Source organism: Coturnix japonica, chromosome 5, assembly GCF_001577835.2.
Source record: "Coturnix japonica isolate 7356 chromosome 5, Coturnix japonica 2.1, whole genome shotgun sequence".
Lineage (NCBI taxonomy): Eukaryota > Metazoa > Chordata > Aves > Galliformes > Phasianidae > Coturnix > Coturnix japonica.
This window is the reverse complement of record NC_029520.1, coordinates 23,938,107-23,951,829: the sequence shown is the minus strand read 5'-3', so window position 1 is coordinate 23,951,829 and position 13,723 is coordinate 23,938,107. Positions and strand designations below refer to the sequence as shown.

At 45.2% G+C, this 13,723-nt stretch overlaps 2 protein-coding genes across 12 annotated transcripts in view; one reads left to right on the top strand and one right to left on the bottom strand.

Moving 5' to 3' along the window:
- Window positions 1-12,841, top strand: part of RGS6 (regulator of G protein signaling 6) — a 211,901-nt gene extending 199,060 nt beyond the window's left edge. For 7 of the 10 annotated variants that reach the window (XM_015864647.2, XM_015864651.2, XM_032445148.1 and 4 more), the window contains one exon: window positions 9,153-12,841. In XM_015864647.2, the coding sequence (XP_015720133.1) occupies window positions 9,153-9,203 (51 nt within the window). In that variant the 3' untranslated portion in view covers window positions 9,204-12,841. Of the gene's footprint in view, window positions 1-50 lie in introns of all 10 variants that reach the window. The other 3 variants (XR_001555658.2, XM_015864649.2, XM_015864656.2) reach the window with 3 other exon arrangements.
- Window positions 9,997-13,723, bottom strand: part of DPF3 (double PHD fingers 3) — a 188,411-nt gene continuing 184,684 nt past the window's right edge. For both annotated transcript variants that reach the window (XM_015864660.2, XM_032445149.1), the window contains one exon: window positions 9,997-10,321. The gene's annotated coding sequence lies outside the window, so the exon portion shown is untranslated. The remainder of the gene's footprint in view (window positions 10,322-13,723) is intronic.

The window sequence follows — 13,723 nt, the reverse complement described above, 5'->3', positions numbered from 1 at the left end:
TTTTTGCTGTGTGCCCACTACAGTATTTGACCTGGCTTTTCCTTGCACAGATAATTGGAAGAGCATGATTCTAGTAGCACCATTTCAACAGTATCCATACTGACCTCCATGCATGGTTCATGCTGCCGTGTGTATAAATACACGTACATAGCCACCCACTGCAATGCAGCCGCTCCCTCCGTTGCCCCATTTGTCAGTACTCATGTAAGTAATGATGGGTGATACCCTTTGACTTGCTTGTAGTACTAACACCTGAAAAGGAATGCGGTAACAGCAAGAAACGTGATGCTGTTAAACCTCTTAGGTAAGGGGATGCTGAGATCTCAAGGACAGTGGGCAGAGGTCCTCTCCTCTCATCCTTCACCAGTCTCTGACCTCCAGCTACTTGGGTTCCAATGATTTTCTAGAGAAAGAGGGCAACGCTTGGCTTCTTTCTGCTCCCAGTGTTGTGCATACATCCTGGGGTGCCCCCATCCTGCAGTAGCACAGCCAGCTTGTTGGGAAAGGCTGGCAGAGGTCGGGGAGGGGTGCAGGATGGGATCAGCGGTGTTCATGGGGCAGCAGAGAGCTAGCACTGAAGGTATATCAACAATTCGTTCTGGTGTTGCTTTCTATCAAGTATGTTTTGACTTGATACATTGTACAGTTTTGGCACACCGCTGTGATATTCAGCTTTATAGCAAAGATGTTGGACTGTGTATATACAGTACATATGCTTTTACTTGCCTGTCTCTATGTATTTATGTATATTCATATATATACATGCTGTATATGTCCACACAGTGTATAAATATGAAACATTTGTACATCCAGATAGAAAAGGGGAAACTGCAGGTAAGTGTGAGCTATCATATAGCAGATAAACTCGGAGAGATTCTTTCTGGTGCACATACAAACCAAAAGCAGAGCTTTGTAGTATATCCTCTGGCAGGCTTCCTGAGGAATGTATTTATATAGCTAATGCATATGCACACATTTGAAGTATGTTGATACAAAATATATCACTGTGCCCATCTGCATATTTACTACTTTGTAAGAGTTTGCCAGAAAGAGGAACAGGCAAGATTTTTTTTTAAATAAACTATGCCGAAATATTTACACCAAGTAGCAAATTCTGCTCCTAGATTCACCATTCAAGCTTAGAGAAGTCCTTAGAAGTACATGGGCAGCACAGCAGTAGGGTAGACATAGCAGTCTCTGATCCCTTCAGCCCTGTGCTTGGCTCCTGGCTGTGAAGTCAGAGGTGCAAAGCTGGACTGGCTCTGCTATGCACTCCAAGGGACAAGGTCGGCCTCGGGAAGCTGCGCTTGCTCTGGGCAACACATTGCAGATCTGACAGTCTGTTGCACTAGAGCACTTACTAATCCACCTCATTTAAAAAATGACGGCACTGCACACGGTGGCAGGTTTATCTTATTACAATTTTCCTTTCGAATATAGCAAGGATTGACATTATGAAAGCAGAGTTAGCCTGTCTTCTCACCCAAGTGAAGATAAATGACATCATAAAAATCAGACATCATGTATCATATATGTTATAAATAATACTTGTTACTGAGGTAATAACTTAATTTTAAAGACATACACACACAAATCCATATATCTACATCTCTCTCTTCTGTCATATCTGATCATCTTACTAATTAAAAGGAGCCTGCTATACTATTTTTAGCCATGCAGTCTCAGCCTAGCTGTTTAAACCACAGTAGTTTCCCATCTGCTTTAGAAATGATTTAATAATCAGACAGAAGCTTAGTTCTCATAAGCTGAGATGATCCTTCAGGGCTGAGAGTGGAAGGAAAATATATCGTAATGAGTACGTTTAGGGAAACTACTGGTGTTGTTGTCTTGCAGAAGAAGCTACCAGGTCTCTTCCTATCTTACGCTGGTGACTATTTAATGGAAGGGGAAACAAGAGTGTTTATTATTATTTCCCCTTGTTGCACCTTGCACCATTTTGAGTTCTCTCTCTAAAGCATCAGTGGTTACTCAGCAGTAACAGGGATTATGGGGATACTGGTCTCAGCAGGTAACTTCAAGCGATAAACCTGGGCCATGATATTCTGACTTTATTTTGAACTTTTTAAAATCACACTATTCCAAGGAAGGAATATCTCTCGTAAGTAAACTGCTGTTAAATGTTCCAGCTCAGTATTGAGACACTGACACAGTACTGAGCACATCTCTGCGTTTTATTCCCAGCTGACTCTTGTTTGTGAACTAAAGGCATGCACAGAGCTTTTGAGAGTACTGGAGTTCTCGATCTCTATGCCTTAAGAATGTTGCCAGATATTGGATATAGCCTTTGTTTGGAATCTGACATTGCATGCTGTTAGTTGTTGTGTTCCTGGGTTGAGAAGGTTCTGTACCTGAATAAGATGAGAAAGTTCCTGCTTGTCTCTTCCATCGATGGGATATGAGAGAAGAGTGGTAGGACCTGGCAAAACCAGCAGCTGCTGCCAAAAATGCAAATGCCAGGCTTTGGGCTACATATTGGAGCCTAAGGAACATCTTCTACTTGTGTTTTCTTTGCCCTACCTCCTTCCTCAAGCAGTAGTTGGCCACTGCGGCGTATATAGTGGCATGATTTGTAGAGACACATCATAGCTGCTTGCCACCTATGCTTGTGTATGGTAAACTATAGCCTGTATTTTATCTTTCATTGTTACAGTTCTTAAGAAGTGAAATATTAAATAGGAAAAGGAGTCTCCTGGTACCTTTTAGGGGTAGTGTAAGTATGCAGTGAGACTGAGAGTCTCAGGAAATTTATTTTAAATTTAGCATAGTAGAAGATATCAGGTACAGAAGAGAGATGCACTGTGAAATGTATCCAAAGAATCAGGGAGTATTTCCAAGCGGTAAATTGAACTCACTGCAGAAAGAATGAGGTGAAAGAAGAGGTGGTCTGTGTTTGGCTTACATGGGGATTGGTCTGTAGGTTAAGAACTCAAGAATAGAGCTTCTCTAATGAGCTTTCATTTAAAGGACCTTGGACATTATGAATAGGGCATCTTATACAGGACAGCAAGTCAATGAAAACCAAGGATCGTCTTTGTTCTCAGATTTAGTTGAAGAACTGAATCAACAGAGGGGCTCAGCTTTGTTAGCCATGTGAGACAGAACTGAAGGAGGCAGCAGGCAGGGGCTGGTCAGCAGGAGCTGCTGTAAGTCCCTGAGGTAGCAGCAGTTGGTGTTTGTATTTTCATCCAGAACCCTTGCTCCCACTTTCCTGTATTCCCAATCCTTGGTCAGTGCTACTTCCCTGTGCTGTTTAGATTTTTATGTCCTCTTGTTTTGTCTACTGTTGGATCACAGTCCAAATGTTGGGCTCTGACTCTCCTGGTCATTATTCTTAGTTCATGAGTATGAAATCACACATGTAAAATCTATCAGTAAGGTCTCACCTTTCTCAGCTGAACTGTATATTCTGTGCAGCTGTGTGTCACTGTGACGTGTTACAAATACTAACCATGAACGCAGTTCTCAGCATAGAACTGGAGGAGGAATTGCTGTCTGATATCATCATTTCTCTCTTTTCAGCTGGCTCCTTGATAATGTCATAGAACTGTCATACACTTACCAGCTTTTCTACTTTTTCACTTTCACAGCTCTACCTAATTGCATAAATAGATTGACTGCCTTTGAGGGAATGGAAAGTATTCATGACCTGCAGTATAATAAAGCCAAAAGTTTAAGCCATTATGGCTAGAAAATACAGTGAGATAAAGTGTGGATAGTAGAAGGTGATACCCTGAAATGCTGATGAAATGGGTGTCAGGAACAGACAGTTAGAAGGAAAGGATATAGGAATGGATGCCAAAGCTTCTTAGATTTGGCACCAAGAAAAGCCATCTGGAAAAACAGTTATTTTTATCTTTGGATGATGTCTTACTTAAAAAGAAAATTTGCTTGTTCCTGTACTCAAGTCATTAACAAATACTGTCTCTAGTGGGAAAAGATACTTGTGTTCTGTAGGTGTGGGAAGCACCAGAACATACCTGAAGCTTGAGGGGGCCCAGTGTGCACTGACAACTTGCCTGTTATGTGCAGTAACCGGTCAGTGGCTGGCCCTGCTGGGGGCTGTGTGCCAGGGATGTAAGTGCACGTACTGACAGGTCTCTGCATGCTTGTGTGCACTACATCTGTTCCTGGTACCCACACAGTTCCCTACCTGTACAGTGTGTGGGCTGGATAAGTTTATGCTGCATGCACAGTTCAGGAAATGGTGGGTTGCATGTATTGCATGTACATTGTGTTATCTATTTGGTATGCAGGTCTACTTCAAAAGATAAATATTCTTCATCTCTCACGGGTAAGTTACTCTTCACTTCCCATCCTTTAAATGCTGCTGTGTGGCTCTGCTTGCACAGGATGGGCCACAGTGTTGGCCCCAGAGGTTTCTGCTCCTGCCCTGTGTGTACCATCTTTGGGATCCTTCTGAATGAAAGGCCCCTTATGGAGTTCAGGAGATGCTTACTATTCATGTACTACCTTTTATTCCAGCTGCATACATATTCTAGAAGATAAAACTACCTTCCACATGCTGTAGTTACTGAATCATGGCCTCAGCAAGGATTTCTGGGGCGGGGGGTTGGGTACTTCAGCAATTTCAGACAGGTTGATATTCCAGCACCAACAGGCAGCATGTTTCAAGCAGGAATGCTGCAGCAGGGATGGACTGACACCTAGAAGTGCCCTGTGAAACAGCCAGGGATGAGGCATGTTTTAAGGTAGGTTCTCAAACACCACTGAGCTGCACTTGCCCAGGCAGTTCTATACTGGACAGGATCTGGGCTATCTGTCCCATGCAGCACCATGGTGAGCACTTGGCACTGGAACTGTGTCGTCTTTTAGGGCCATCCCTCCATCTACAGACTGCTTGAACTAATGGCAGCATAGGCCCTGACACATTCTTAGATACACAGAGCCCAATCTGCTCCCTAGCAGAAGAGATTTTCAGCCATTTTCCTGGTGCTTCTGGGAGGGCAGAGGAGAGCTCCAGCATTCATGGAGCTGCTTGAGGAGCAGGTGAGTACTGAGCTCATTTATGTTCCTTTTTTACATGTAGTGGTGCACTAGGGATTCTGAAAGCAAAGCATAGCATCTGCTTTTATATTCCATCATATAAATTGAAAAAGGGGATAAATTGCAATGGGGATGTCAGATGTAGAAGCCATACCCTGGTTAGCAGAGCTGTGAGCAGCAGCAGTGCAGAGCAGCTTAGACACCTCGGTACCAGCAGCAGGCTCACGCTGCACCATGTTAGGGTGACTCTTGACATGGTCCTGGTGGCAATGGGTGGGCATTCTGTGTACTGCCATTGTGCTTGCCCTCTACAGCAGGTCCAGTGTTCAGTCTGTGTCAGCATGGAATTGGTGGTCTTGTCCATGACATTTTGTGTGCTTATTTAAGTGATATCTGTTCACAGTTGTGTTTATTTTGCATTGAACTAAGCTATTTTCCTTTATTGTTTATGTTTTTAACTCTGCTTTGTACTTAACTTTGTTAATTTGTGTTGCTTATTTTATGTTTGCAGTGTATGTTTTCATAAAAAAAAGTAATATCTAATAAAAAGTATATATTTTTTCATGACACAAGATTAAGATTTCCCCAAGATCTACTCTAACACTGAGAACCAGTGGGCCCTGGAAATCTCTGGGAGTTAGGGTTGGGACGCTGCCTGCCCACTCCCAGAGTTCCCAAAGTACGGTAGCTTAATGTTACAGAATTGTGTGGTATCTGTCAGAATGTGAAAAAGCTCAAATTGCAGCTGGCTGGAGAGAGATTTGCTCACCTCCAGTGGTACACAGAGCAGTCCCAGTCCTCTGCTGTGGTCTTACAGAGGGATGGGGATGTACTGCTCCCCAGGGGAAGGCCTCTCCCCCAGGAAAGTGATGATTCTGGTTGGGGTAGGGACAGCACCAGAGGGTAGAAAGGGATGGAGAGCAATCAATGGAGTCAGCTGTAGCAGAGCCCTAAGTGGGAGGGTGAGGAGCACGGAGTGGAGTGGCATAACAGTGCTTGGTTTGTGTTGCTGTGGTAAAGAGATGAGCCAGTGCTGGAGCACCAGCAGCGTCCCACGTGCTTCCTTGGCCTCACTACTGGGGACAAACACTGCCCACTCTTCAGGTAAGTGCCTGATGGGGTGCATGGGAGTGCTGGCCTGTGCATGCTGCTGGTGGTGAGCGACTACATGTTGTGCACGTGAGCTGTGCTGTGTGCTGGGCACAGCATATCACTTGTGTGAAACTACAGGCATGGGACAAAACTAAGCTGTCTGCTTATGAAAAAAGATAGTTCACAGCCTTTGCCTTCTCTCTTAGCTGGGCAAAGTGCTGGCAAAGAGCAAGGTGGAAAGTGGTGGCTTGTACAAGAGGCTTGAAAGGAGATCTGTCTCATTTTTCTGTCAATCTCAGATGGTTGTTTTGTTTTCCCCTCTTACTTGATTTTTTGTCTGTATTAAGTTGCTGAATTCTGCTTCATTCAGATAATTGCTAATTGCATTTTATATTTTAGTTTCATAGCTGCTCAGGAAATGCTTGGCCATAGAAGGTGCTGTGCACATCTGGCAGCCTGTGGGTTGCTTCAGCAGGCTGTGGTGAGAGCCCTGCTGGTCCCAGGAGCTGGCTGGTCCCCTCCCAGCCACATGGTTGAGTGGGAGGGTGGGCCCCAGAGATTGGAAGCCACCTTCTGGAGAGAACTTTCAGAAGGTTTATTAAGAATTTCCTGACTTTTTCCTTAGGTTACTCCAGGTTGTACTTTGTATGACGGTAAAAGAAGCGCTGTAGTGCGCTGAGCTCAAGACATTGTGCTTTGTCAGCAAAGCTTAGGTGAAACTTCTGGAAATAAGTCAGGAGCTAGAGACATTTTTGTGCAGTGGGGAAAGGAGAGCTAGAGATGTGGGCCAGCAGCTGGCTTCCAGCTAAACAAAGACATGTGGAAGGAAAAAAATCATTTATCTTGGCTGAGACTTTTTAAAGAAAATGTGAGGTCTTTTGTAATGACCTAAACTTTTATCTACCTGTCAATGATCTCAGAGGGAATCCTGACCAAACACCAGGTCAGACCCAAAAGGACCCTTGAAGTTCTCTGGCATACTTTGCACCCAGCTATGTTGTGGTGTGACCGCATCCCTGGAGCAGCCTCCATCTGCCTGACACAGATGTTCATGGGTGGCTGAGATGCAAAGACCCCCAGAGTGAGGCATCAGAGGTTCTCTTTCTAGGTAGGAGCCACTTTTTGGCTGCAAGATACACGGATTTGTCTTATCCTGGCCATCTGAGGTGACAGGGGCCAGCCTCACCTGTCACATGGCCACCCCACTGCAGGGCACTTCTTTCCAGAGACAACAAAGCATGTCTCCTGAACTGGGGTTTAGGTTGTATCTTCTGCATGGTGAAAAGCAAAATATAGTACTCTCAAATGTGCTGTGTCTCCTTCTGGACCTCATGCTACAGAGGCATGGGAAGATTAAAAAGAAGCAGAAATAACAGAGACTGGTTGGTATATCTTTGAGAAGAGAATCCCAAAGCAGTTGCCTGCATCCCAGTAACCTCCAGTCTGCAGGTGCTCACCCCATTCAGGCCCCGAAAGTGAAGCTGATCCCCACTTCTGCCTTGGGTTGGAACAGATGTGTCAGTGTCTGGAGGCCTCTGAGGAACCAAAGCAGAGCAGTATGTAGTCTAAAGCTCTCTCGGTGTTAATCTATGTGTGCTGGCTCCTTTCTCCACCCATCTTGCTGCTGCTGTGCCAGCCAGGACTGGGCCAGACCCACAGGACTGAGCCCACTGCAGATCCAGGAGCTTCGCCTGCAGTGCCAGAGGAAGCTGTGAGGGATAGCTGCGGTATCTTGCACTGCCAAACTGGATGCTGAGGCGGGAGCTGGCATGTCCCCAGCTGCCTGCCACAGAGAAGATAACAGAGAAGCTGCCTGGCTGCCATTATCTAGGGCCTGACTGAATGGCCATTATAAAAACCCAACGAGTATTCTTTTTTTTTTTTTTTTTTTTTTTCCCTAAGGAACTATTTAAATATGGGTAGAAATATTTTTTCCTAAAACCGCCATGTTATGCCTCCAGAAGTTAACATCTGGATGTTTACTTTCTTTTCCTTCAAATTGGATTTAAGAATCAATACTTTCTCTGCACCCTTTCACTGGTGGCAGAGAACTTACTTACCCACCCCCTGGGACTGCACTGTCCCAAGTTCCCCAGGAGCACATTCAAAAATGAGAATAACCAGAAATTTGATCTACAGTGAAAGAAAGTAGGCTTATCTTAAACAGCAGCAGTGTCACACAGCAGCTGGGCCCCAGGAGAGAGCCTGCAGGACGGTGATGGTGGCTCTCCCGTTCCAGGAGGGATGGCCCAAGTGACATAGCAGTTTGTCACAGCAGAGTGTGGTCACATTAAGCTCTGTATGTTTGGGCAGCCCAGCAAATTTCCTGGTAAAGGCTGCACACCTGAGTGGTGTCATCAGGCTTCTGCAAAGAGCTGCTGCATCCTCCTGCTGTAGTTCTGAGTGGGAAGAGATGAGGAAACAAAGAGGCTGAGGGGTTCTTTTTTCTTGGAGTGTTAATGTGTTAAACTAGCGAACAGACCTGGATCTGTTCAAACTGCTCATATGATCTTTGGCAGAGGTTTGGCCTAGATCATATGCCACTTCAGAGTCTGAGAACAGGAGTCACAAATACAGGACTGTTTCAGTAGGTAATTTGGATGTGGCCACCTGGTTTTGAAGAGTAATTGGGGTGAATTACCATCTTAAGCTACTGATTTTCTGTACTCTGTGGGTATAAACTACATGCCAGTTCTGATTTTCCTTCCCTTTGCATTCTGTATTTGTTGCAAGATGATCAAACAACTTCTCTAGTTGGTATTGGCTGGATGGTCTCATTCAAAGAGTTGTGGTCAACAGTTCAGTATCTGGGTTGAGACCAGGAATAAGTGGCATCCACAGGGGTGGACAAGCAGTGACTGAGGCCAGTTAGCCTATCACTGGCCACAACTCACCTTGCAAAATCCAGGGGTAAAACTGCAGGTAACTGAAACACCCTCACCAAACAGTCTAATAGTCTCAGTCTTGTGGCAGCAGTTTCACTCATGCTGTGGGTCTCTCTGTCTGTCTGTCCATCTGTCTATGCCTTCCTCCAGGGAAAGTCTCTGGCCAGCAAACGCCTGACGGGCCTGATGCAGTCCTCCTGACAGCCACCCCACCAGTCTGCTGCCCCACCAGGGAGGGCAGGGTGCCACGGGGGACAGCAGGAGCAGAGAGCAGCTCAGCGAGGGACAGCCCGCCTGTCACCAATTACATCAACACTTTATCTGCACAGCTTTGTAGCGACACCAAGCTCTGCACAGGGACTTGGATTCCTGCTTGGGTTTGGAGGAGCACAGGCCACAGTAGACAGGAAGCAACGAGGCAAGGGCTTGGTGTGTTGTTATTTAAGGAAACAGACCTCACCACTGCTTGGAGAAAGAGGAACTGAGAGAGATCAGTGGCTTTGCTTCACCTCTTCTTTTCCTAGCACAGACACGGCTATAAAAGATGCCACTGCAATCCCATTTGCTCCTTTTCCTGTGGCCATCTGGATCCAATAAAATATCTACTGGAAGCTGCTGCTCCTTTCCACAAAGTATCAAATGCATCTCTCCTGCAGATACATTGACTTTAGCTTTGTTTTCTTCTTTCCTATGTCTCTCCTTATTTAAAATAGCAGGGGAAAATGGCCCTCATTAAGTTTGTCACTCGCTGTCCTTCCAATGGCATGTAGCATGTCCAAAGACAATGGTCAGATCCTCATCTAAAGGCAGAAGACTTTGAGTGGCTTACATCACCTGAGGATCTGCCCCACTGCGTCAGACTGATCTTGGTGCATATCCTCCAACATCGGCGGGATTGCTCTGCATGTACGTTTAGTGCAAGACTGCCTGACGTAGTTGTGTTTTAGATGTACAATGCACATATGCACAAACAAACACACAGACACACATGAGGTATTTAAAAGTGAGTTGTTTTCTATTGTATTTGGTTTTTTATTTATTTGAGGTTTTGCATACTTATTCAATGATGGATGTTCAAGTTTTACACCAAGTAGGTAGAGCTGAACCACTTAGAAGATATGTAGCCCTAATTACGAAGGGCCAAAATCTGTTCATGCGCATACAGGGAAAAGTAACTGCTGTAGGCATGTGTAATGGTGAGCAAAATTCAGTCTGCAGCAAGGAGAGATCTGATGGAGAAGGGCTTGGCAGAAGCAGTTTGTGGCTGTCCAGATGCTTGGGTACCTGTAATTCATCTGTTGTAGAACACACGAATACAACTGCAAGAGATGACCCAATAGCTTGTTTCAGAACACTGGAATTATGGAGGTTAGGATGAAGTCAGATCTGAAGTGACTCACATTATACTAGCTGCAGATATGTAAAATGGATTGCATTCACATACAGTATACTGCCTATATACAAAACTTACAATTTCAATTGACTTAATACCACAAAACCTCCTGTACTTCTTAAGCAGTTCAGATCTGAAGTGTATGTGAAAATAGACACTTGGTCTTCTTCCCTCATGCCAAGCCAAGCTGGTTCTTTTGTGCAGGTGGTAGAAATTGCTATATGGCTACACGTCTGCATTCCTATCTAGGCAAAATTATCTATCTCGCTAAGTAGACAGCTGGTACCGACCGTATTTATTTCTGTGGCAAATACTATCCTAATATCTGAGGCTAATGTATGCACAAAATCAGGTCAGCATAGTTTCCACCAGTAAAAGGACTTTCCCTTTTTACCCATGAATTTTCCCACTTTGATACCTCAATTATTTTTCCCAGACAGCCTGATATCAGTTTTGCATAAGGTCTATAGGACTCTCTAAACCTGCATGGCTATACGGTAGAGTACTGAGTATGGTATTTGTTGTTTACACTCACCTAGTTCCCATAATCAGCCTGTTATCTGGGGTCTTCAGACCAAATTTGTCCTACAGTGCAGACAAGAGCTCCAGGACTGCAGAACCATCTTGGCAGTGCCTGTACATTCAGGTGACATTTTGCCTCTGATGGGGACGTTTGGACCTTTGCTGATTGTCACTCAACCATCTCAGCAGGACCTGTCCATTCCATGCTGACCACCCAGCCAAAGGCTCCTCTCTGGCAGTAGCAGGTTTCTGTGCAGCAGCCCCAGTCGTCCAGCCATGCAACATCACACATGCCCCCCTGTGCCACCCCTAAGAACATGCTGTGTGCTGCCTGTAGGTAATTTGCTGGGTTTGAACGGCCGAGAGCATGGGGGGAACTGCAGACAGCGAGCACACATATGGGCATACATCAGGGGGCCTGGATGCTGAACAGCTTGCCATCTAAATGCACACTCGCACAGCTAATCTGCTCAGCGGTGGTGAGCCGAGCGGATGGAGCTGTGTATGCTCTGCAGAGGGGAGAGCTCCCCTTCTAGCTTCCTGCCCAAATTTCTCTGAGACAAACATCATGAGAGCAGACAGGGCCTCCTCCTGGGAGCATGTACAAATGGCTGTTCACGTGTCTTTTTCTTCACATATGACAATGGTAACATGTAACTATTTCCATGCAACCTGCATCCTTGAATTACTGCTGTTTAATGACATCACTTATTGCAAGTGATGCTTCTCTTGCGCACTTGCCAGTGAGCACCACCCACTGAGTGCTGCAAGCAGTAGTCTGCTGCTTTATAAGCATCCATGTCTTCCAGCTACCTCATCGCCCAGAAGATGAGTTAGGAAATCGGTTTTCCACTTCTCCTGATGTTCTCAATGGCATTGTATCAAGAAAAAACAGGCTGGAAAGCTTTTACAATCTCCACGCTGTGAGAGCTAGCCACCAGGCATCCCATGCCTGCAGGGCTATGGCTGTGAAATACAGCTGTACACTGTTATTTGGATTATGGAATATCCAGAGCATTAACGGACATTGTAGTAGACCAGCACCAGGACAAGCACGAGGAGGGTATGGCAGGTCAGTGCAATGTTAGGCTAAGGAAAATGGATTAGTACATTCTATGTATGTATAACTCAGTGCTAAAATCCCATAGAGTACTGTAATAAAATGGTAGCAGGGCAGCCATAAAAAGCCACAGTAAGCTGACATAATAATACCAGGATAAATGTAGCAATAAGGTATCACAGGCCACTGCAGTAAAGTAGCATTTTGGTAATGCAGCAATAAGACACAACAGGACGCTGCAGTAAACTAGTTTGGAGAGTAAGGCAGTAGTGGAGGTATGTGGGGGCAATTTGTGTCAGGTACTGCAGCAATAAAGCCAACACAAGGTGTGCTAGTAATAAGTTACTACAGTAACAGCAACACAATGCACTGTACAGCTATATCAGGATGCTTCCATGCTGCAGGCAAGTCCTACAAGACATGGTAGTGAGACAATGAATGAAACATGTACCCCATATTTGTAAAAATTGGGTCTATTCTCTGCATAGTAAATAAGATCCTGGAATGGTCTCGTCAGCACTAATCCTGTCCACTCCTGCTTTCAAGAAAGCTGAGGTGAGAGTGTTCCCCCATCCAATTTCTTATACTGATCTGTAAATGCTAACTCAACTCATTGTCTTTTTGGCCAGATTTTCACAGATGGTGAAGTTCTTCAGTCAGTCCTCACTCAGGTGGCACTGGCAATTCATTGGTCCTTTGCCTTGGGAAGGCTTTGGTTCTGTCATCTTCCGGAATGGGTGGTGCTTTCAGCCTACAGCTATTTCTCTTTTGGGGTGGGGATGGGAAACCAGGTACAGGACATCTGACTGTACTGCCCTGTTTCCTGAAATGCACAAATAAATTGAGCATCCTGGAAAAGTCAAAGCAATGAGGACCGAATCTGTTCTGTCTGTCACATACACATGGAGAAACCTGCCAGAGTCAATGGGAGCCCCGTGTGTGTCCATGGGACCGGTTCTAAGTGTCACCAGGTGGGTGGCTTGTGGTGGGCACTTCTTCAAGTGGTGTTTCTTGTTGTTTTCCTGCTTTTCCCATTTTCTTTTTATCACCACCTCTGTAAGAAATGTCTTTAGAAAAATTCAGTTTGCCATAAGACATCATGTAGCAAGGTGGTCAGTGAGTGGGTGGATGGATTGCTTGCTTTGTACCCTTCTGTATAGCACCCACTGCTATACTCAATAATAATCATAAGCATCTATGTCAACAGCACAGCTCACATGGAGTATGTGTGCTATATAGGGCACAGTGCACATCGGGATCAGCGGGAGCAGCTCACAGCTGGCTCTGCCTCCTTCCACCAGTCCCAACAGAGACAAATATTGTAGCACAGCTTTCCGACATCTCACACAACAGCCCTGCTATCCCCTGATAGGGCTCCCTCTGTCTGGAGCCAGTGGAGTTCGGTTCAGATTCCGAGCAGCGCTCTGATATGCCTTGGCTTGGCTCTTTCCTTATACTTCTTGGCTTACTCTTATTGTGGTTTAATGATTAAGTAGGATTATTAAAGCAGAGCTTGCAGTAGGGTGAGATAGACTGGGTTATCATGATTTCGTAGTTTAAGCTGTGAGCAATTTTGCAGCTTCTCAGCACTGTTTATAACCTGAGACAGAGAATAAGTGAGGCGGCTGCTCAGCAGAACAGCACGTCGTCGAACAATGCGCTATCTTCATGCCCATACGGACTTTGAACTTACTGGCGAGGAGAAATGCTTTGTAGTGAGAAAAGTAATCTCACGGCAGGAGGGAG